Here is a 21,820-nt window from a genome sequence, read left to right as displayed (position 1 = left end):
ACAAAAAATCTTCACTTTTTGATTGCTTTGAACAAGCAGTCAATTTTAAATCTGATCTCTCTTCTGTAACAGCCTAAGGCTTGCAGTGGCTTATGAATTTATATTCTGGACTTAAAAATCTACAAAATTCAGACAACAAAACTCATTTATTTACTGCAAAAAAATATTGCAATATTGTTGGCATCCTATATTGACAAATAACAACCCTCTTACTCTCAGACAAAGTCTAAAAGCACATTGTAAATGTAATTAGACCTGCTTTATCTGCCAAGTTTGAGCCACTCTCCCATTGCTGTAAGGTTACCTTTCTTTCTTTTTTGTACAAACACCATCATGGTCAATGCTCAAACGAGCTATCATCTCTATTACGATAAACCAAAACTCATTCTTACTTGGCTTCTTATTCAACAAGTTGCATCCTTTTACTGTGTCTGTCCTGTGATGCTATAAAACTTTTAATAACCCAGTGTTTTTACTTGCACATCAAAAAAACCTTATAACTCTTAGCCATCTTTATATATTTTTTTTTATATACAACTTACAACTTTTTAAGTTTTCAGTTAACCATTTCCTAGTATTTTTACTTGTCCTTTATTTTAAAGTAACTCATAACTTAATAGCGGTTGCTTGCAACCTTCTTGGAAGTAAATTAGAGTTTGAAAATATAAAAATACATGCCAGTATTTAATAAATAGTAAATGAAAGCATAATATTATAAAATATAAAGTATAAATTTTTTTCTAGCCCGGTTATCAACCCCTGCTAAATCTTATAGTTTTGCCAGCACTGGGTTTGAAAAAAATCTCATTTTTAGGCAGGGACGGGGCCCTAGTCACTTATTCACTATATTGGGCAGTCACTATATTGGGCAGATGTTAAATGCATCCAGCAACTGTCTTGTTGAAGGCCAGCTAGGCAAAGACTTTAGGAGTAAACAGATTCAATCTTTGATCAGCCTTGCACCTGTTGCAATGTTGATCAGCTTTGCACCTGACTACCAGCAGTCTGAGGCCAGCTGATAGTCAGGTTTCCCGAACTCTCCAAAATTAAACTCTGTTTGCAAAATCAGCATCTGTAAAGGTTTTATCTCTTTATCGTGATTCTTACTCAGGATTCTATTCTTTATCTCTATAATTCTCAAAACTATCTTTGTAAGGTATTATATATGGCAACTATTGTTGCCATATATAATACCATATATATACCGTATATAAATACTGTTGCACATCTGGGGCAGATCTTCTAATGCCCTTTCTCTTTTAGATGAGGTGCAAAAAGGCATTGTAAACATAGTTGAACCTGCTCTTGCAGCCAACCTCCAACCATTATCACATCGTCATAATGTTGCTTCTCTTTCTCTTTTTTATAAATACTATAATGGGCACTGCTCTAAAGAGCTTGCGTCTCTTGTGCTATCTACTAAAACTCATTCTCATGTTACTCGTCATTCAATTAAGTCTCATCCTTTTACTGTGACTGTTCTGTAATTCCTCCAAAAAATCTTATTTATCTAGTTTTTTTCCTCGAACATCAGTTCTTTGGAATTAGCTTCCTTTATCTTGTTTTCCTGATTCATATAATTTTCAATCTTTTAAGTCATCTGTTAATTGCTATAGTGCTCTATAAATTTCACCTTTTCTCTTTCAGTAACTTCCAACTCTAATAGTGGTTGGTTGCAGCCTTGTTGGAAGTGAAAATTTTAGAATAATAATATACAACCCTCCAAATTAGGTCGGCATTTGGCAATGCTGACCCAACTGCCAACCTGAAAGTGTTTGAGGTCGGCAAAAAATTGCCGACCTCGTTTCTATGGTCAGACCTTTGTATCAGATAATTTTTGCCAACCTGATCAGATAGCTCAGTCCTGCTAATTAACCCAAAGTTGTAATTAAGAGGCCCTTATGTGGAGAGCTGTTGGTGAAGTCAGCTTCTCTGAGAGCTAACAAAGAGTTCAGGAAACCTTATTACCAGCTGACCTCAGAACAATTAAACTGAGTTTTAAAGCTGTACCCTTATTAGGAGATAATAAGAAAAGTAGCATAGCTACTATCAAGGAGGCACAAGCAAAAACCCTGAACCTGACCTGACTTAGAGTAGTTGAAAGAAGTTACTTCAGTTTTCCCAATATTGAAGGAGATTTTGGATATCCATTAAGAAAAACATTTTATATCAAGGTATACTAGAAGTTAAGATGAATGGTACATTAATGGTAGCTATAGTCATGAGCTGATTTAACACTAAACCAGATTAAAACAAAACACTTACATTTATATAGTAACCTACAGGTTATTATATAAATGTTACAGAGAGTTACCATGGTGCCAGAAACTCAGACAGAACACAAAAATTTATGTATAATAAATAACTGGTGAGCCAACACAGTAACAAAGACACCTTAACTTGTTTCTATGCACAGTGACCTTATTTGGCCTTGTTTGGTTCATGTTTTGGAGTAAAAGAGTTGAGAAAGAGTAGTAACCACAATGCAAAAAAAAATCTTAAGTGAAGTGACAAAAGTGAGTAAAGAACAATTCAAAAAATATATATATATAAATAAATGTAGTAATTGGTTGCAGTTATTATCTCTAAAATTAGTATTTTTATTGAGACACTAGCTCTAACATTTATTGAACTACGTAAAACTAGATTTTGCTTACTTGAATTGTTTTTATATATCCCTGATGTTTTACTGGTAATTCTGTTTTTTAAGATGAGCTATGTGAAGGGAAGATTAGATAAATTATCAATTAAAAAATTAAAAGTATAAAAAAAAGTGAAATGCAGCAGCAAAATTAATGTTTATACCTACAGCTGGACCAACAATAATCTTATTTCTACAAATTGCTGATTTGCTGGATATAGACCAGAAATATTTTTTTGAAGATTGAAAAAAAAAGTTAGTTCACTGACATTATTGATGATACACTACTGTTAATGTTTGTAAACTTGTTATTTGCAAGCATTAACTTGTTTGTAACTAAAAAAAATCATACTTTTAGCTAATACTAAAGTTACCACTCCTATTATGTTAAAAGATATTTATATGAAAACAATCCTAACTAGTACAAAGGTTTAAATTTTTTTTTGCTTTTTTTTTTTTTTTTAGTGTAAAAACAAAACAAAAAATGTCAAAGTTGTTGGTGAGCATTTTCATTTCTGTGCGTGATTTTTTATTTTTCTTTGTTTTAGCAATTAAAAGCAATATACATACTATTATAATTTTCTTAAAAAACATTTACAAAAAAAATATTTTTATCATATTTTAAGTTACCTGAATAAATTAAATATATATACTTTGATCATTTTTTTTTTTTTTTTGCATAATAATATCGCTACAGTTTGAAAAAAAACAATTTTCAAAACATTATACTGTAGATAGAAATAACTAATGAATACCATTTCTTATCAAAAATATATTAAATATGAGTCGTAGAAGTATAATATTTCACTTGAAATACTCACAAGCAATTTATTTTCTTATAAATATCTGCATGAAATTGTCAAATTCGCAACTTCCATGCATGAATTCTGTGTGATCATTTATGATCTGCATTTAAATGATTGCTGTGATTGTATCACATAGTGCAACCCTGTAACTTTCAGGAAATCTTTACTTATATTTTCCAAGGAATTTATTTATCTAGTAACTAAAATTTAAGTTTTTCTGTTCTGAGCATGATTCCACTTCAAACCTAATTTATTCTTTGTTAACATTACTAATGTATACCATTTTTTGTTTACAAAATATTTATATAAGTTAGAATTAAATGAGAGTAAATTGGAGATCGCCAGTTGTATTATTATGAAAATAATAAACAAAACATATACAAGTTTCCTTGTGTGATTTTTTGGAAATCCCCTGGTGAAATTCTATATATCATACATGCAATGAAATACAACTGAGATTTTGAGCATGGCTCAAAACTTCATTTGTATTTCAGAAGAAACATAAAAAACATAAAAATTAAAAGAAATTATTTCCTCTTTTTCCACTATAAATAAAATTAACTAAATCATTACTTAGTTTAAATGCATTTTTGTACTTTTTGCCACTAAAATACAACCACTTTGGCAGACGAGTATTTCAAGCGCCCCTCTGCAGTTTGTCAATATTGAGTTACGTGAAACAAAGAATATTTAAATCCATATTCTAAAAACTAAACCCTAACCTAATTTGGTTTGGTTAGGTTTTACTTTTCAATAATATATGTTTCGCATATTTATTTATTTACTATAGCTTATGTTTATGGATTTATTGGTAAAATAAATAGAAAAATTGTTATTCCAAAATGCATTAAATGTAGAAGTTTCATTCTCAATTTCTAAATTAAAATTGACCATTATTGAGTTCATATTTGAGTTAAACATGTATAAAGTAAAAGTTATAAGTATTTTTTTAAATAAATTTATAAATGTATGTAATATCCTTTAAAGCACTCTAATATATTTATTGTTTAATACTGCTACAATTTCAAATTCGATTTACTTGAAAAACTTTTTTTAAATGAAAAAATTGTATAGTTCTAAGAAAAATAATGCATTTGTTCAAAATATTTTTTTTTTTTTACAACTATACAATAATTAAATATTGTACAATAACAAACATTGTAAAAAAAAAAAAGCAACAAACTAATTCTTTTATTTTCCATTCCTCAAGAACATGCTTTGAAAAATTAAAGTACTCAGGAACATCTAACTTGAAGTTTTTATATTCTTTTTCATAATTGTTGAATCCAACATTAAAATTTGACGATGCTGATCTCGATAAAAACAATCTCAACAACTTTCTCGATTGATTCCGAAAATGTTTCATACAAATAGCCATTTTCAGTTTCTAAATCACGTTCTTAAATTGAAATAGATTTTTCTTTTAAAATAGTCTTAAATTATGATTACAACTAATAATTACGATAAACTATTTCGACTTTTTGATGTTTTTAATAAATGTTTACTAAACTTAATAAAAAGAAATGGCGTCTAGTCACTAACAGACGCACGTGCTTTTTTTTTTTTTTTTATCTGGCCAAATCTTTTCCATCAAGGTTGCTAGTAACCAAAATTTAGGTTAGCAGTCAAATGAAATACTATTCTTAACTAGACTTATATTCATCCATAAATTTTAAGCTTCATAGTATTATCTCTCAATTTGAGGGGGTTAAAAATTACTCTCAATTTGAGGGGGTTACAAATTTTGTATGGTCATAATTTTTGAACGCTGAGAGATAATAATATGAAACTTAAATTTTATTTTTTCTTAATTTATATATTTAAACTTTATATCGTCATAATTTTTGAACGCTGAAATATTATACTACAAAATTTAAAATTTATCTATATTGATAAATTTTAAATTTCGTAGTAATATATTTCATCTTTCAAAAAATGCAATGCATTGCAAAGGAAAATGATGTGAGCTTCCTCGTTTAATGTTCATTCGGGGAACTCTGTAACAAGGTAGGTCATTTTGGAGCACCTTAATAATTTGAAATAAACAACCATAGAAATTACTGAAGTACTGCTACCACTATCGCGGTAACGTCATGTAAACTTTTACAGTTACTGCAGTACTACCGTATTTTTTTTAAAACTAGTTAGTAATTACCGTGTTAAGTCCGGTACTACCGAATTTTTGTTCGCGTAACATAATTACTCGGACTTAAAAAAAAAGATAGAGGTTATAAATAATAATCGGACGCATTTTGAAAAATTAGATTGTCTTTTAGAGTTATAAAACTTATTATTTATATTAAATCTGACGTGTAGTGCATATGTTGCATCATATGACAATCAACGGGAAAAAAATTGTGTTTTTTTGTAATTTCCTGATGATTGTGATTTTCAAGTATTACACAAGTAAATTTTATTTTCCTAAAGTTATATTTTTTTTAATACGTTATTTTTTAAGGACCATATGTTCATGGCTGTTAAACTTGGAAATATTGTTCAATATTGGAAACAAAACGTTTTAGTAGTTGGAAAGTACTTTCATGTTATTTATCGAAATAACTCTTTTTTAAAAGACGGGCCTGATTTAAAAGATTTTATTGAGAATGCATCTTCAGAGGAATTGGTTCGTAAACCTGGAGCAAAGAGAATAAGGTTACCTCCCTGGCTAAAAACTGAAATTCCTGCTGGAAAAGATGTTTATAGATTAAAAAACACTCTTCGATCAATGAACTTATCTACAGTGTGTGAGGAAGCAAAATGTCCAAACATTGGTGAATGCTGGGGTGGTAAGGAAGGCACTGCTACTGCTACAATCATGATTTTAGGTATTTTCTTTATCATTTTCTTTAAAATTTTATATAATGAAAAAAAAAATAGTAACTATGGTAATGTTTTTTTAAATATATAGGTGACACATGCACTCGTGGTTGTAGATTTTGCTCAGTAAAAACTTCACGTCAACCACCTCCTCTTGATCCAAATGAACCTATAAATACAGCTAAAGCAATTTCAAGTTGGAATTTAAATTATATTGTTATCACTTCTGTTGATCGAGATGATTTACCTGATGGTGGTTCAAGTCACTTTGCAAAAACTGTGCAAGAAGTAAAACGACTGAATCCTAATCTAATTGTTGAATGTTTAACACCTGATTTTGCAGGTGAAAAGAAGCTTATTTCAACAGTTGCTAGTTCTGGTGTAGATGTATATGCCCATAATATAGAAACAGTGGAAAGCCTAACATGGTTTGTGCGTGATCCTCGTGCAACATACAAACAAAGTTTAGGTGTCCTAGAACATGTAAAAACCCATTTTCCTAAAATATTAACTAAGTCTAGTATAATGGTAGGTTTTGGTGAAAAAAGAGAGGAGGTTGTGACAACAATGAAAGATCTAAGAAATGTTGGTGTGGACTGTATTACCATAGGACAGTATATGCAACCAACAAAAGGTCATGCTAAAGTTAAGGAATATGTTCATCCAGAAGTATTTAAATCCTGGGAGTTAATTGGAAATGAATTAGGATTTGCATATACTGCAAGCGGACCTCTTGTTCGCTCTTCATATAAAGCTGGAGAATATTTTTTAGAAAATTTAGTGAAGCAGAAACAGAAAAATGAATAATATTTGAAAAATATTTTAATGTTATTTTTTGTTTTCATGATTTATTTTACTTCTATATTTTTATTAAAAAATTTGTTTCAGTCTTGAGTTGTTTTTCCTTGGTTTTATTCAAATTATCTCTAAATCTTTTTTTTAATATTAAAATTGTATAAATAAATAAATTATAATGGTTTTCTATCCAGGCTAGTTTTTGCAATATCATAACTAACTGTTTTTCCTCTCGGTCCCTTAACAAATTTTTTCTTTGTATTTAGCCTGTTTTTCGGAAATTGTTCAAAATTTTGTAAATATTAAGTTTAAAATGGTTTTTAATATAACATGTAAAAATATCTCTGAGGTTTCAAAAAGGTTTACAAACTGTTTTTTTTTTTATTATTATCACAAACTATATTTATAATATGTAACTATAATTACAATAAAAAATTTTTATCAATTGAAAGTTTTTATTTAAATTCTTTATACTTTTATTTAATATTTTATTTTTTTTCGTTATTTACAGTAAGTTTTTAAAAGACGTTTTAAGTAAAATTTTAGAAAGTAATGTAGAAGAAGTTATTATTAATATAAAAATGTTTATATTTATAGAATAGTTTTGAAGCTAGATATACAAAATCTTTTTGAATTTTTCTATTGCTTTTTAATGCTATTTTAATAGATTTTTTGTTTTGTTTGAAGCTTGATTGAGGTAATGTTTATAAGTAAAGAGTTGAACTAAGCCAATATAATGCCATTTATAATGAGTGTTAAAGGCTATATGGTAGCAAGAAATTTAACACGGTTAACGTGCTTATGCTAAAGATTCCTTATATAATAAAGTGGAGAACGCCTTAAAAAGTTTTAATTTAATTATTGCATTACTGTAAAACGGGACAGTTGCCATCACGTCACCTATTTATAAAGTATAAACACATCCCGCCACCACCAAGTCTCTATATATAACAATAATTAGGCGGGGTGGTATTTTTAATTTGCCGAATACCATCCCGTCACTTTTATTTCTCCACTTTGAGCACTGATAACAAGAGTTATTAAAAAGTGCGGTTCTGAGTATCAAAATTGCAGATATAGTATAACTATGTAAAATATAAATATACAGCGGCACATAATGAACACAAATTAAACTGTACAGCGGCACATAATAAACACAAATCTGTAGAAGTACAAAAATAAGTACCTTTTATCTAATACATTATTTAGAATGAAAACAAAATTCAAGTGCAGTATATTCTTACTTAATACTAAAAAAAAGTACAAGTATTTCTCTCTGTGACTTTAACAAAGTGGGAATCGTCACCGTTTCCAAAAGCCTACATTAAATTTCAAAACATCTCAACGTTCAAGAGTTGCTTGATTTGTACATCCTCTTATTTTAGAATAGCTGAATAGTAATTTGTCTTCATCTGGAGGAAAAATAAAACGAGACCCACCCCCGTATTTTGCATGACGCAGAAATGTTTCAAGACATTCCACAGTGGGCCGGATTTTAGACATATGGTGGACAAAATTATTTTGATTTTTTTTTTTTTACTAAAACCCAAAGAATCACTTTGTACTTACTTTTATTATTAATTTTAGATAAATTGTTGCTAATACTAAAAATTATTTAACAAACTTTATAAAACTTTAAAAACTTATTTTTACTTAATTTTTACTAAATTAATTTTTATCAATGCTTTTATTACTTGTCGTCTCTGTCTGTTGGTCTGTCTGTGAGCATCAAATCTTGCAATTAATTTTTGAGTAACTTCCTGATTTTGCATTAAATTTTATATACATACTCTTGCTTGATGACAATAAAATATTCAATAATTAGTTTTGCAATAAGTCAGTTAATTTAGTTAATTTTAATTAAGTTTATTTTTTATATGGAAAAAAGAATAAAAATATTTAAAATAAGTATATTGATTGTTCCCATTCCTTCGCGCGCGTTTAGCATATTTGGATAAGGCGTTGACTTCCTAAACGGAATGTCTGTGTTTCCAGACCCGCATCTTAAGAACTTTTTTGTTTTTTTGCACACGGATACACCCGAATGTTAATAAAATAAAACAGTAATATCAGGAAAAATTGATTTCAAAATTTGTGTTTTAATAACATATAAAAGCATTGGGTTTTAAAAATTCGTTTTTAATTTTACTTGTTTAATTTTAAATCCTATAAGTTCTTAACATCGTGGAATTGAATAAAAAACCTACTACTAGTAGCGTTTTTTAATATCGATATATATTATATATCGATATTATAATAATATCGATAATAAAGTTTCAAATCTAGTGATAAATTTTTATTTTTTCTGAAGTACGTTCGCATTTGTATTTTAAAAAAAATTGGTGCAACAAATTTTAAAAATTATTAACTTAATAATTGAGTTTAAAATATTAGTTCGAAAACCCTAAATAAAAATCTGTTATGGTTTTGGAGTTAAGAAGTTTTGAAGTTAAAAGTTTTCTTAAAGTCGCGGTAGGTGGTGCCATGACCCTACATTTCATTTTTCTTTTTTTATGGAAATATGAGCTCTCCTATAGGGTCTATATAGTGATCTGTTTTATCACCTGTTATGATTATCTAAAATACAAGTGAGTTTCAAAATCAGGTTCAAGTTTAGGTTCCCCGTAAAAAAATTCACTGAAAGTTAAACTTTTTGTACTTCAAGAAACTTTTTTAAAAAACAGTTATTTTACATATTGCAAGCGTCCAATGGAATTTTGCCACCATGCAGAATATTAGCATATCTAGTTTAAAGAGCTCTTTCTATGAAGACTACAAATGCTAACAAACTATATATGCTTTCATCTAATAAAATAACGACTAAATAATATTACATTTATTGAAGATTATCTGTTATAAAATTCTACAACTATTTTTTCACCGGGTGAGATAATGTTTAAAAACAATTGTTTAAGTAGGTTTACATAGAAATCCTCAGTTCACTGGTGCGCCACTGAATAATACATACCTTCTCTATCTTCAACTTTTTGCTGCTCTTTCTTATATTTAATATCTCTAGAATATTAAAATAAATAAAAATAAATTAAAATAAAAAACGAATTCTTATAAATGAATTGGTAAGTTTTTAATACATACCTATACTGTCTTTAACTAAAAAGCTTTTTATTGTCTCTGCCTTTTCTAAAAAACAAGCCACACTTTGAAACAAAATGCATACATTTATAAATGAAAAAGTAACTTTTTAAATCCTACTTTTACCATCTTTAACAACGAAACTTTTTTTGTGTATATGCCACCTCTAGAAAAAAACCATACATTACAATAAAAAACTAACACTAACAAAATGTAAAGGTAATTCATTATTATATACCTTCACTGTTTTAACTACGAAGCTTTTTATATGATTATCTATCTCTTCTAGAAAATAAACCATAATTAAATAAAACGCTAACACTTATAAATGAAAAGGTAAGTTTTTAATACATACCTTCACTATCTTTAACTTCAAAGTTTTTTATTGGCGTCTCTGCCTTCTCTGCCTACTCTTGAAAATAAACCATCAAATAAAATAAAAAAATATATGTTTTAACTATAAATTAAAATATGAAAAAAAAAAGTTTTACCCGACTATAAATTAAAATACAAAAAAACTGTATATAAAGTAGAGTGTACTGAGGTATTTCAAATTAGAAATAGTTTGTTATATTGCAATTATTTTCATTAAACTATTTTCTTTTTGGAATTAAAACATGCAATTAGTTATTGGAAAACTTCATTAGTGCGCATGCCTTTATCCCAAGTGCCTTCGATAAATTTCTTGACATGGGCTATTTTGTGGGTTTCTTTTATAATGACTTTAGCGCTACTCAGTTTGTAATTTCCACTTTTTGTGATACGGCTTACTTCATAAGGCCCTATAAACCGTGGCTTAAAAGCTGCTCCTTTGCTTCTTTCCCCTCTTATATCAAGAAGTAAAACTTTATGTATGTCATAATTACCAGTTAGGCTCAATCGTTAATGTTGCGGATATGAAGTAAGAAAATACTTAAACGTGATATTGGGTTCAATGAGTTTATTACTAGTTCATATAGAAAAGTTTATTACTAACTGTTTAACAATGTTTTTATTAATATATTTTAGCTACGCCGGGTGTGTTGTACAAGTTTAATGTTGATTATCTAAATTCTTAGATCTAAAATCTTAGAATTACACGAAGAAAATTAAACAACTATTAAGTTTAAAGAAAAAATAAAATATTTTATAAATAGAATGAAACATTATTTAAAAAAAAGCATTTCTCTTCTTAACGTTTTTTAAAGATGTTTAAAGACCTATATTATGCGTAATAAAAACGCCTTTAAATAGCTATGGATTTATGAGACAAGTATCTGGCAAAGATGTCTTTTAAACAAAAATAGGTGGCCGTAAACTCTCAACCTCAACTAATATATTTACAAATATAATGTCACTTTACTTTGTTAAAGCTCATTCCTTTCCAAGCGCTCATCTTTGTTTAAACCATTTCCTTTCCTGAAATGATCAAAACGAGCTGCTTAATTCGCAAAAAAAGTTATGACAAATATTATAAATAAGGACAATTTCTGTGCAGATTTTTTAAATTATATTTGTTATGGCTACGCGTTGGTACTGGACTCGTTGAATAAAAGTTAAAACAATCTTCATTATAACAATCGATGCAGTCAATTTTATTACCTATATTGATTATAGTGGTGGTGACTTAGTTAAAATTATTATACTAAATATTTTTAATCAAGCCACCACCCTCTCGTCTTTAATTCAAACTTGTTGAATTTAACGCTATCAATCATTATAAGAATGATTTTTACTTGTTAGTGAAATCTTCCTCGAACTATCACGCTCTTTAGCATTTGTATCATTAAGAAAATAGGGAGACCTAACAAAAGCAGAATATTTGTAGTGTGGATGAATAAACAGAGTATAATTGCTCAATAGTTTTTTTTCTAAAATTTTTTTATTTTTACAAACATGTTTTCTTAACATTTGATCGAAAATGTATATATATATATATATATATATATATATATATATATATATATATATATATATATATATATATATATATATATATATATATATATATATATATATATATATATATATTAGTAGAAAATCACTTAACTAAATTTTTTTCCATTTGACACTGTGTTTCATCAACAAAGATTCATCAGAAAATCTGATTCTAATGAATCTTTGTTGATGAAACACAGTGTCAAATGGAAAAAAATTTAGTTAAGTGATTTTCTACTAATATATAATTGCTCTGTTCTTTTAAGAACATTGAGCACTCTATTGTGTAGAATACTTTTTAAAGTTGTTTAAAGATTTTATCACCAGAAATGATTAAAATGTTCGCGAAAGCATCCCGATGGCAAAAAGAAACTTCTTACTTAAAATATTACATCCCCCTTATGTATACTTCTAAAATATTACATCCCCCTAAGTAATTCATACAATATTTCAAACGACTAGTATTTGGTATTTAAAATATGACATCCATCACTTGTAATTTCTGTATATATTACAAAAAGAAACTGAAATTCTTACTTAAAATATCACATCCCCCTAAGTAATTCATACAATATTTCAAACGATTAGTATTTGGTATCTAGAATATCACATTTCCTTTGTGTAATCTCTGTATATACCATAAAAAGAAACTGAAATTCTTACTTAAAATATCACATCCCCCCTATGCAATCTTCTAAAATATTGCAAACGATTAGTATTTAATATCTAGAATATTACATCCCTCGTGTGTAATCTTTTTTTCACTATTGTCACGCAATATATTTCGATCAAAATTTTATAAATATGAATTTAAAATATATTACCATTTCATGCTAACTTCATTTATATTATATTATTAAAACGTTTTTATGAATCGTTTTTATGAAAATGAATATCGTTTTTATGAAACGTTTTTATGAATATTATTAAAACGTTTTTATGAGTCTCGTCGCGTTATTATTATATTGTTTATATAGTTGAATATAAAGAGCAATAACTCGAAAGCGCATTCTCGTTTTCATTTTTTCTATGGGGGATGTGATATTTTATCACATTTCCCGGTTTTTGATTTCCTGACTTTTTGCATTCACTTTTAAACTTGTCGTTTTAACGTTCTTTCGCTTTTAAAGTTTTAAGTAAAATACGTTCAAGAAGATAAACAGAAATGCCAATTGATAGCCAATATATGTATTAAAACTACAATTCAAATTCGTAGTAATATAAATTACCTAACATTAAATGGAAAAACATATAAAAAAAAATTTTTTTAAACTTTTTTAGAAAAGTGCTTGGCCGCTGTAGTAGGCAGGATTGACTTAACGGTAGCGTAAACTGTATAGTTAGCCGTACCGAAAGGTAACAAACACTGTACAGTACTCGTTGCCTAGGTGCAAATTACTGTACAGTAATTCCTACCGGCCAGGCACCAAACACTTAACTTAGGTAACATGTACTAACGGCAAAGAAAACGTGTTTGAAGAAAATATCAATATTTTTTGTATAAAATTATTTATTTCTCATAAACTGAAATTTAGATAAAGTTTATTTTATAACACGATTTAGGCTAAAAAATATTTCTAATTTGCAAAAGGAGTTTTTTGTTTAGGGCAATTGCATTATCTTTTTTATTTGAAGTTTGAACTGAGAGAAACCAGTTTTTAACATAAAACCTAATTTTTGGGCATCGATTCAATCCCCTTTTAATCCAGGAAATTATAACTAAGTATATACATTTTTAGTTTTAGTGAAACCGTGCTTTTAGGGTGAAGTGGGATAAGTGGGAGTAGAAGTGGGACAAATAAGTTTAAAGCAAGATTTTAACACTTCAAATAACTTGATATAAAATCGCCTAGTCGACATGAAAATGTTAAAAAGATTTCACCAATCGAATTATGCATTTAATCAGCGGTGCATAAATATATATATATTTTTTTCCACCTCACCCTTATATAAACACTTTTTTAAGATACATTTCAAAATTAGGATTACTAGCGCACGTAGGGAAACAAAGCAAATTCTGATGAATAGTGAGGAAATCTAATTGTTCACATTAGATAAGTGATTAGGCGCCTCTCTGAAGGATTAATATCCTGGATTTACAAGAATAGTCAAAACAATCTTAAAATAAAGTCAATAAGAAATATAAATATACAAAACAATAGTCAATAAATAGTCAATAAAAACATAACTTAATGGAAACAAAAATCAACCAACAGTTACAACTCTATCATAATGTACACCAGTATTTTGAAGATAAACTATTTGGTCGTTCTCTTTAATTTCCATCAGTTTAAAATTATTGGCATCTTTAAGAAGAGGTTTGTAAAAATACCACGAAAATACTAAAGCTTCAGGAGGCTTATAATACACAGCAATTGGAGTATCCAGGGCAGTTGCTAATGCATATATTTCAACATCAGTGCCCCATATATGGTCAGTGTCCATTTTTGAATCACTGATGTATTTTATAACCGATTTTGATATATAAGCATCAAAAGCGTTTCTATATTCTGCTTTCAAAAGAGTATTGATTGCTTGTTGACGCAGTATTTTATAAAATTCTTGGCTTAGACAAACTTCCTGACTCAAGGCTCGAAATAAGCAATTTCCATCACCTTCCATTTTATCAACCTTGATCGGTTTGCCCAATTGTAACTTTTTTTTTCGTATAGCAAAGCCTTTCTTATAAGGTATTTCATCTTCAATCTTCAACAAAGAGCATTTTCTTGTTCTCCATTTACTATTGGTGGGTGTAAAAGAGTTTGATTTGCTAACAACAATTTTTAAAGGTTCAGATTTAATATCAGACACCTCATCGCATCTTTTTTTAGGTGTTTCAATCTCAGATCTTTTCTCGAAAAGTTTCATATTTGAACCATGGTGCTTGGTACGAAGTATTTCCCCATTCTTTTGTTTCAACTAATAAAGTCCTTTATCAATAAATATTTCTATAACTTCATACGGGCCATCCCAAACAGATTTTCCTTTATCCCCCTTTCTATCAGCTCGTCTAAGATTGTAAACAAAAACTTCATCACCTATATTGAATTGAATTTGGTTTTTGTGACGTTTTTCATAGTCCTTCTTTTGTCTCAATTGAGATTTCTTTATATTTTTTTCTACTTCTTCATGAATTATACACTGGATATTTTTAATTTGTTTCAAGTTTTCATGCAAATCAACCAGTTCCAAAATACTTTAAAATAAAAACTAAATGAAATAAGTAAAATTTAATAAATTAATTTTATTCATTTATTTAAAAAAATACCTTCTTCTTTGTCTAAATCAACAGGTACATCAAGAATTAAGCTTTGCTCATTATTGATGCAATGTAAGGGTAAGACTGGCTCTTACCCTTACAAAAGGGAGTAACTCCAGTTGACTTGTGGCGAGTTGTTCGAAATGCAAACAGTATGCCATCTAATGAAAGAGGCCATTTTTCTTGCTCTCCATTCAGAACTTTAAGCATAGAGCCCTGCATAGTTCTATTAGCTCTTTCAACTAGACCATTTGATTGAGGATGGTAAGCTGAAGTAATACGTTGACAGGTTCCAGTGAGATCGAACAAATTTTCAGAAACTTTATTACAAAATTCTCGACCTTGATCATTAATTTGAATTGATGTACAACCATGACGACATATAAGTTCAAAAAGAAATCTGGATACCTCTTCAGCACTTTTATTATAAATAGGCTTTGCTTCAACCCATTTTGAAAAGTAATCAACGACTACACAAATGCCAACATAACCTTCTGGATTTTTAGGAAGACTACAGAGATCAACACCAACTTGATGCCATACTTTAGTTGGAACTGGTATTGAATGCAACTCTGGAGAAACTTTTTTCATTTTTGAATTTGATTTTTGACAAGATACACAAGTGGCAACATAGATTCGAATATCTTTATTCATATAAGGCCACCAATAGCCGGAATTAATCAATTTCCATATTGTTTTATCTCTCCCAACATGTCCACCTAAAGCCTTCGATTCAGTTGATGTGCCTAATCCATCATGTGCTGCTTTTTTGTACTGATCACGCGACATTTGATCTTTGACAACACATAAGGTTTCTGGACCAGAAGTAACTGTAAGATTTTTTTATATTTGTAATGTAACATACCATTAACAATTACAAATCTGTCACTTTGTTTTTTAAAGTTTGCTTTAATACCTATGTTTTCTCTTCCTTGTAAACGTTCAGGAAAAATTCCTGATGATAAATAATTCTCAATATCATAAAAGTTTGGTTCTTTAATTATTTTTTCAAATGATCTTGACTCACCAATCTCTGTTGAATTTTTTTCTGCCATTTTATACTAAAATACATAAAAGAGGTGTTCATAGCATATTCATAAAATACTTACAATCAATCAATCATTTTATTTCACTTTATAAAAAATATAAAGTTAGGATCAGTCACAAATAGTTATGTAACTGACAAAAACGCGACGACCTACAAATATTCACCATAAATTTGAAACAATATATAAACCAAACAGCAAATTAATAGAAAAAGAAAAAAATAATTAATAATAATACTGTAATAATAATTAACAGCAATGGCTAACAAAAGTAAAAATAATAAAAATAACAATGTTAATTATAAAGATAATAATAGTAGCCAAACATTTAAAATAAGTATATAAGTACTAACAGTAATAACTAACAACAGTAACAATAAGAAGAATAACAATGTTAATTATAAAGATGAAAATAAAACAATAACAATAAGAACATAGAAGTGGTCGCTCAGGAGAGTAACTAATACTATATAAATCTACATTTATAAATTCATTGGCTCTCAAACACATACACACAAAGACACACACATATAAATATATATAAATATATATATACATACAAACACAACATATATAAATATATACACATACACACACACTTTATACACACACTTCATACACATACACACACACTTTTATATACACACATATACACTTTTATATACACACATATATACATACAAACACAACATATATAAATATATACACATACACACACACTTTATACACACACTTCATACACATACACACACACTTTTATATACACACATATACACTTTTATATACACACATATATACATACAAACACAACATATATAAATATATACACATACACACACACTTTATACACACACACTTCATACACATACACACACACTTTATTTAAGTCATATAAATATCTATTAAATCATTTCAAAACGGCTATAAAATATACTACATTATAATCGTAATTTGATATAAAAACATTACTATATAAAATAAAAAATCTGATAAATACTAAATTTAAGACGTTTGATTTTAATTTTTTTTTGCTAATGCTAGTATAATTTTCCACGTTTTTTACATATTTATAAGACATTTACACGGCAAAGTAAAATGTTAAGTGTTCGGTACCCAAGTACAGTGTCCGGCACCTAGGTAGGAGTCACTTGTCAAGTAATCGGTACCGTTAGGTAGGAATTACTGTACAGTGATCCGTACCGGTTAAGTACTTCGTACCTCCTACACCGCCTAAATGTTGTTCAAGGTGACAACTTAAAATTAAAAAATTTTAGTGAAAACGCATTTTTTGATTAACAATCCTCATGTTTTATGTAAATCAATATGTTATGTTCATTGAATAGTAGTTTTTTATACAAAAATTGAATAAAAATAATTTTGACTTTTGGCACACCCACTGTGCGTCGTGGATATATAGTAATATCACTAATAGATTTAAAAACCTATATATTTATTTATATTTTCTGTATATTTCTATATATTTATCTATATATTTCAAATCTATTAATATAACTTGAAAACTTAATATAAATTGAAAAATTAATATACCTTTAAAATATTATATATATTATATATAAAATATTTTAAAGGTATATTAATTTTTAATAATTAACTAAATTATATAATTCGAATTTGAGTAAAGTTATTTTTTTAATGTTATTTTTAATTTTTTGTTAGATCTAGTACGTTTCTTCACCTACCGTGATAAAGCACCACCTACCGTAATCAATTCTGCACCTACCGTGTATGAAAAAAAAATCGTATATTTTAATTTTACTTTTATATATTTAAATCAAGAAACAAATACATAAATTTAATATGATTACAAAACAAAGAAGGCATTGGTTAAAAATTATCCACCAAAGCTTTTTTCTGAATTTAAACTTTTTTTCTTTTTAAATTTTTTTTTGTCTTTTATTTTAATTTTTTTTTGTAACAGTTTTCTTTTTTTTGTTTTTCTTTTTCTTTCAATTCTTTTTTTTCAGCTTTATTTTTACGTTCAATTTTTTTGATATCTTCTTCTTCCTTTGCACTTTCTCTAGTTATTTGAAATTCTAACCATTTAGATGAAGTTGCAACGCTTGGTAATCGTTCAACTTGTTTCAGCCTTTTTTTTGTGATTGGTTGTTTTGGCCATAAAAGAAAGTCGTGTAATGGGTTTACATCTTTTATTATTTGTTTATTTGAATCTAGTGGATCTTTTGCTGATTTACTTTCACCGGATTCATAAATTATTACGCTTTTTCCAAATTCGCTAACATTACTAGATTCGATTTCATTTTGCGTACTGCTAATATCTAAATACGATTCTTTATCGATTTCATTGTTCAATACATTATTGCTGGCTTCTATTAAATTTATGGTTTGTTTGGAGCTATCGTTAAATTTAAGTTTTTTCCAAAAATTGAATAATTCTCTGAAGTCAGTTTTACCTCCCCATTCTTTATATCTAGTTTTTTTAAACTGTAGCAATACTTCAGGTGCAACGTTGTTTTCAAATAAGTTTCCCACGTTATTATGGCTTGAAAGATTCGTTTCATTATTATCAATTGTGGAATTCAATTTAACACGTTGAATTACTTTTTTATAATCAACATTGTTCGCATTAAATGGGAATATTCCTGTAGACCTAAATCCGTTAATAATATTTTTTTTCATATTTGGATTCATAACAAAATTATTCAACAACATTGGTACATTTTCTTTGCAAAATTCATTAAAATCGTTATCCAATTTAAATTGCCGGCAAATGTTCTGCCATTTTTTTTCATTGGTCCGAAAACTGAAACATCTAATGGTTGTAAGATGTGTGTAGCATTAGGCGCTCATCCAGCCGCTGTCACTTTTACCAATCCCCAACCTGGTGGTGCAGCAGCAATAGTTTTTGGCATTCGAGCATACTTGTACAATGTTAATGATGATGCAAATTCACCATTTGCATTTACGCAAAATAGAGTTGTAAGGTTTTCCTTATCGCTGTTGTTGCATTCTTCATAAATCTTTCTTCCTCTAATGCCAATTACTTTTCCAATTTTGGGTGCTAAATCAAAACCAGTTTCGTCTAAATTAAAAACACAAGATGGATCATTAAGGTATTGCGCATCATCGCCTAATAATACACCTCATTAAAACATTTTCTTATCGATGCTTCAGTTATAAGACCTCTAGCTCGACTAATATGGTCTGCTCGTTTTTTCGATAATTCCTTATGACGACGCATAAATTTATAAAACCAGTTTTTACTTGGGATATCATCTTTAAATGGTGTTTTTATACCTCGCCCTATAACTACTTTTTGTACCGCCTTAATTAATAACTTTTTTGTAATCGCAAAATCCATGTTAGCGCTATGCATTAACCAAGCAACCAGTTCATTCTCTATTTCTTCTCCAAGATATGATTTAAAGCCAGAGTTTTGCCGTTTGGGTTGGCTTTTACCAGATAATTTGTCGCGTAAGGTACTCTCAGGAACATTAAACCTTTTGCTGACACATAAAATTTTTTCACTCTTATTTAAAGCTCTAAGTGCTGCATCAGTTATTCTTCTGAATACAAAAGCTTTTTTCGAATATTTTTTTTCTTTTTTGAACCTTGCATCTTTCTAATCGAATTCATTTCACATAATAAATAAAGTATAAAAAACATATCAAATAAATACTCCCCAGGGTTAAATTCATTTCACATAATAAATAAAGTATAAAAAACATATCAAATAAATACTCCCAAGGGTTAAATTACCTTTAATTGGTAACTGAGTTGAACTGAAATGTTTTTTTAGAGAGAAAACTTCACAAAATAAAACACGTCCGAAAAAATATTTTTATAAACGGTAAGTGCTAACTATTATAATTTTCGTAATCACCTACCGTGTAAAAGATTAAACAATGTTATACAAAAAATACTAATATTTATTGATAAAATTTAAAATATTCAATGTTTTTACAACTATTTTAAACTTTTATCAAAAAAATTATATAAGTTTTAAGCCGTAAAAAAACTAGACAAACTTTTTTTTACTGTTAAAGATTTTCTTAAGATAATAATCTTAAGATAAGCAATAAAAAATCATTTGCGGGTAAAAAAAACATCTCAAATCTTTAAAAATACATCTTTTTAAAAATTATTTATTAGTGAAATAAGTTAGTTTTGTATAAAACAATACTAAAAAAATAAATTAAAAAAATAAAAAACAAAAAACTGATTTTTTCAAAAACCACGGTAGGTGCTTCTTCACGGTAGGGGGTGCCATGACCCTAAGTATGATATTAAAAATTAGGTATTGCTATGTCAAAATTTGTATTTACATCTTTTATAATTTTTTTACTATTATACTGTAGTTGTTACTTACAACAAAGATTTTGTGTTTTAGAAAAATTTTAAATATTAACATTACCACATGCTAAACAAGCTGATGGTATATCATGTGGAGCATTCTGCATTAAGGTAACTTCAATTAAGAATCTTAACTATAACGGATACATAGAGAGAGTGGTGCAGCTACTATCAGATAAAGGAGGTTTGTGAGATTCTTTATAGCACTAAAAATGTTTATACTAATTCAGTGTAAAATGATATCTAAAAAAAAAGACAAAAAAAAAATGATGCAAAATTAAATCAATAGGTCAGAAATGTTGGCAGGATAGTTTGTGTCGTATTTGTGGAAGTGAAATCGGTCCAAAAACTAGAAAAAATCCAAAAAAAAGATAAATTATATATTTTAATTACTTTTTAATAACAATTTCAAATAGAAAAAAATATTTTAAATAAAAAAATGTACATTAAATATTTATGTTTAGATAAAATGTGATATTTGTATCCCGAATCGATGGTACCATATGGGATGCATTGTTTTTAGAAATGAAACTTTATTTTGTTGTGACCATATTTATATGTAAATGTAATAATAAATGAAAGATTACAGATTGTAGTTATTTCTTTTTCTTCAAAATTTGTCGTAAATTGAACCAAGTAAAATACTTATGCACTAAGAAATAAAAACACAAAGTTAATAATTTGTTTTTTTTAATTTGATTGAGTTCTTGTATCGTTATAATACTTTAACTTGTCCGAGGTCATATATGACTTGAATGAACAATAATGCATGTTTTATTTGTTAGCTCAATTAAATCTAAAAAAATAGAAGATTAAACTAAAACATTAAAAACCTAAAAAAGACTGAATTATAAATAAAAATTCTAAAGGTTATTTAAAGCTCTTTATATATATATATATATATATATATATATATATATATATATATATATATATATATATATATATATATATATATATATAAAGAGCTTTAAATAACCTTTAGAATTTTTAAAGGTTGTTTAAAGGTAAAGGTACTACATTCTCGCAGAAATTGTGGAGTTTTACTCCACAATTAAGTGTGGAGTAACACAACTAATCTACATCTGTGCACAATAAACCCACGTTTGTGTAT

The 21,820-nt window shown here is 27.9% G+C and overlaps 2 protein-coding genes and 1 long non-coding RNA gene across 7 annotated transcripts in view; 2 read left to right on the top strand and 1 right to left on the bottom strand.

The window, feature by feature from the left end:
- Positions 1-5,175, bottom strand: part of LOC100203680 (acyl-coenzyme A synthetase ACSM3, mitochondrial) — a 91,704-nt gene extending 86,529 nt beyond the window's left edge. For 4 of the 5 annotated variants that reach the window (XR_010640094.1, XR_010640093.1, XM_065803561.1 and 1 more), the window contains exon 1: positions 4,631-4,948. Coding sequence is in view for 3 of the 5 variants with exons in the window: in XM_065803561.1 (XP_065659633.1) it covers positions 4,631-4,825 (195 nt within the window). In the remaining 2 variants the exon portion in view is untranslated. Of the gene's footprint in view, positions 1-4,630 lie in introns of all 5 variants that reach the window. The other variant, XM_065803560.1, reaches the window with a different exon arrangement.
- A 520-nt stretch (positions 5,176-5,695) lies between these two features.
- LOC100203522 (lipoyl synthase, mitochondrial) lies at positions 5,696-7,504 on the top strand. Its single transcript, XM_065803563.1, has 2 exons — positions 5,696-6,272; positions 6,356-7,504. Exons 1-2 carry the CDS (start codon positions 5,912-5,914, stop codon positions 7,069-7,071), a joined length of 1,077 nt encoding a protein of 358 aa, XP_065659635.1. The 5' UTR covers positions 5,696-5,911; the 3' UTR covers positions 7,072-7,504.
- A 12,625-nt stretch (positions 7,505-20,129) lies between these two features.
- LOC136084305 (uncharacterized) lies at positions 20,130-21,339 on the top strand. Its single transcript, XR_010640463.1, has 3 exons — positions 20,130-20,203; positions 20,744-20,890; positions 21,171-21,339. It is a non-coding gene; the product is annotated as an uncharacterized LOC136084305 (long non-coding RNA).
- Positions 21,340-21,820: the final 481 nt, after the last annotated feature.

The sequence above is a fragment of the Hydra vulgaris genome, chromosome 08 (genome assembly GCF_038396675.1).
Source record: "Hydra vulgaris chromosome 08, alternate assembly HydraT2T_AEP".
Taxonomy (NCBI): Eukaryota; Metazoa; Cnidaria; class Hydrozoa; order Anthoathecata; family Hydridae; genus Hydra; species Hydra vulgaris.
Note: the sequence above shows the minus strand (reverse complement) of the source record. Positions and strands in the feature narration are given on the sequence as shown.

Coding starts and splice junctions, on each gene's coding strand:
- LOC100203522 (XM_065803563.1), top strand. CDS start 5,912: ATGTTCATGGCTGTTAAACTTGGAAATATTGTTCAATATTGGAAACAA. Junction 6,273..6,355: donor TGCTACAATCATGATTTTAG/GTATTTTCTTTA, acceptor TTAAATATATAG/GTGACACATGCACTCGTGGT.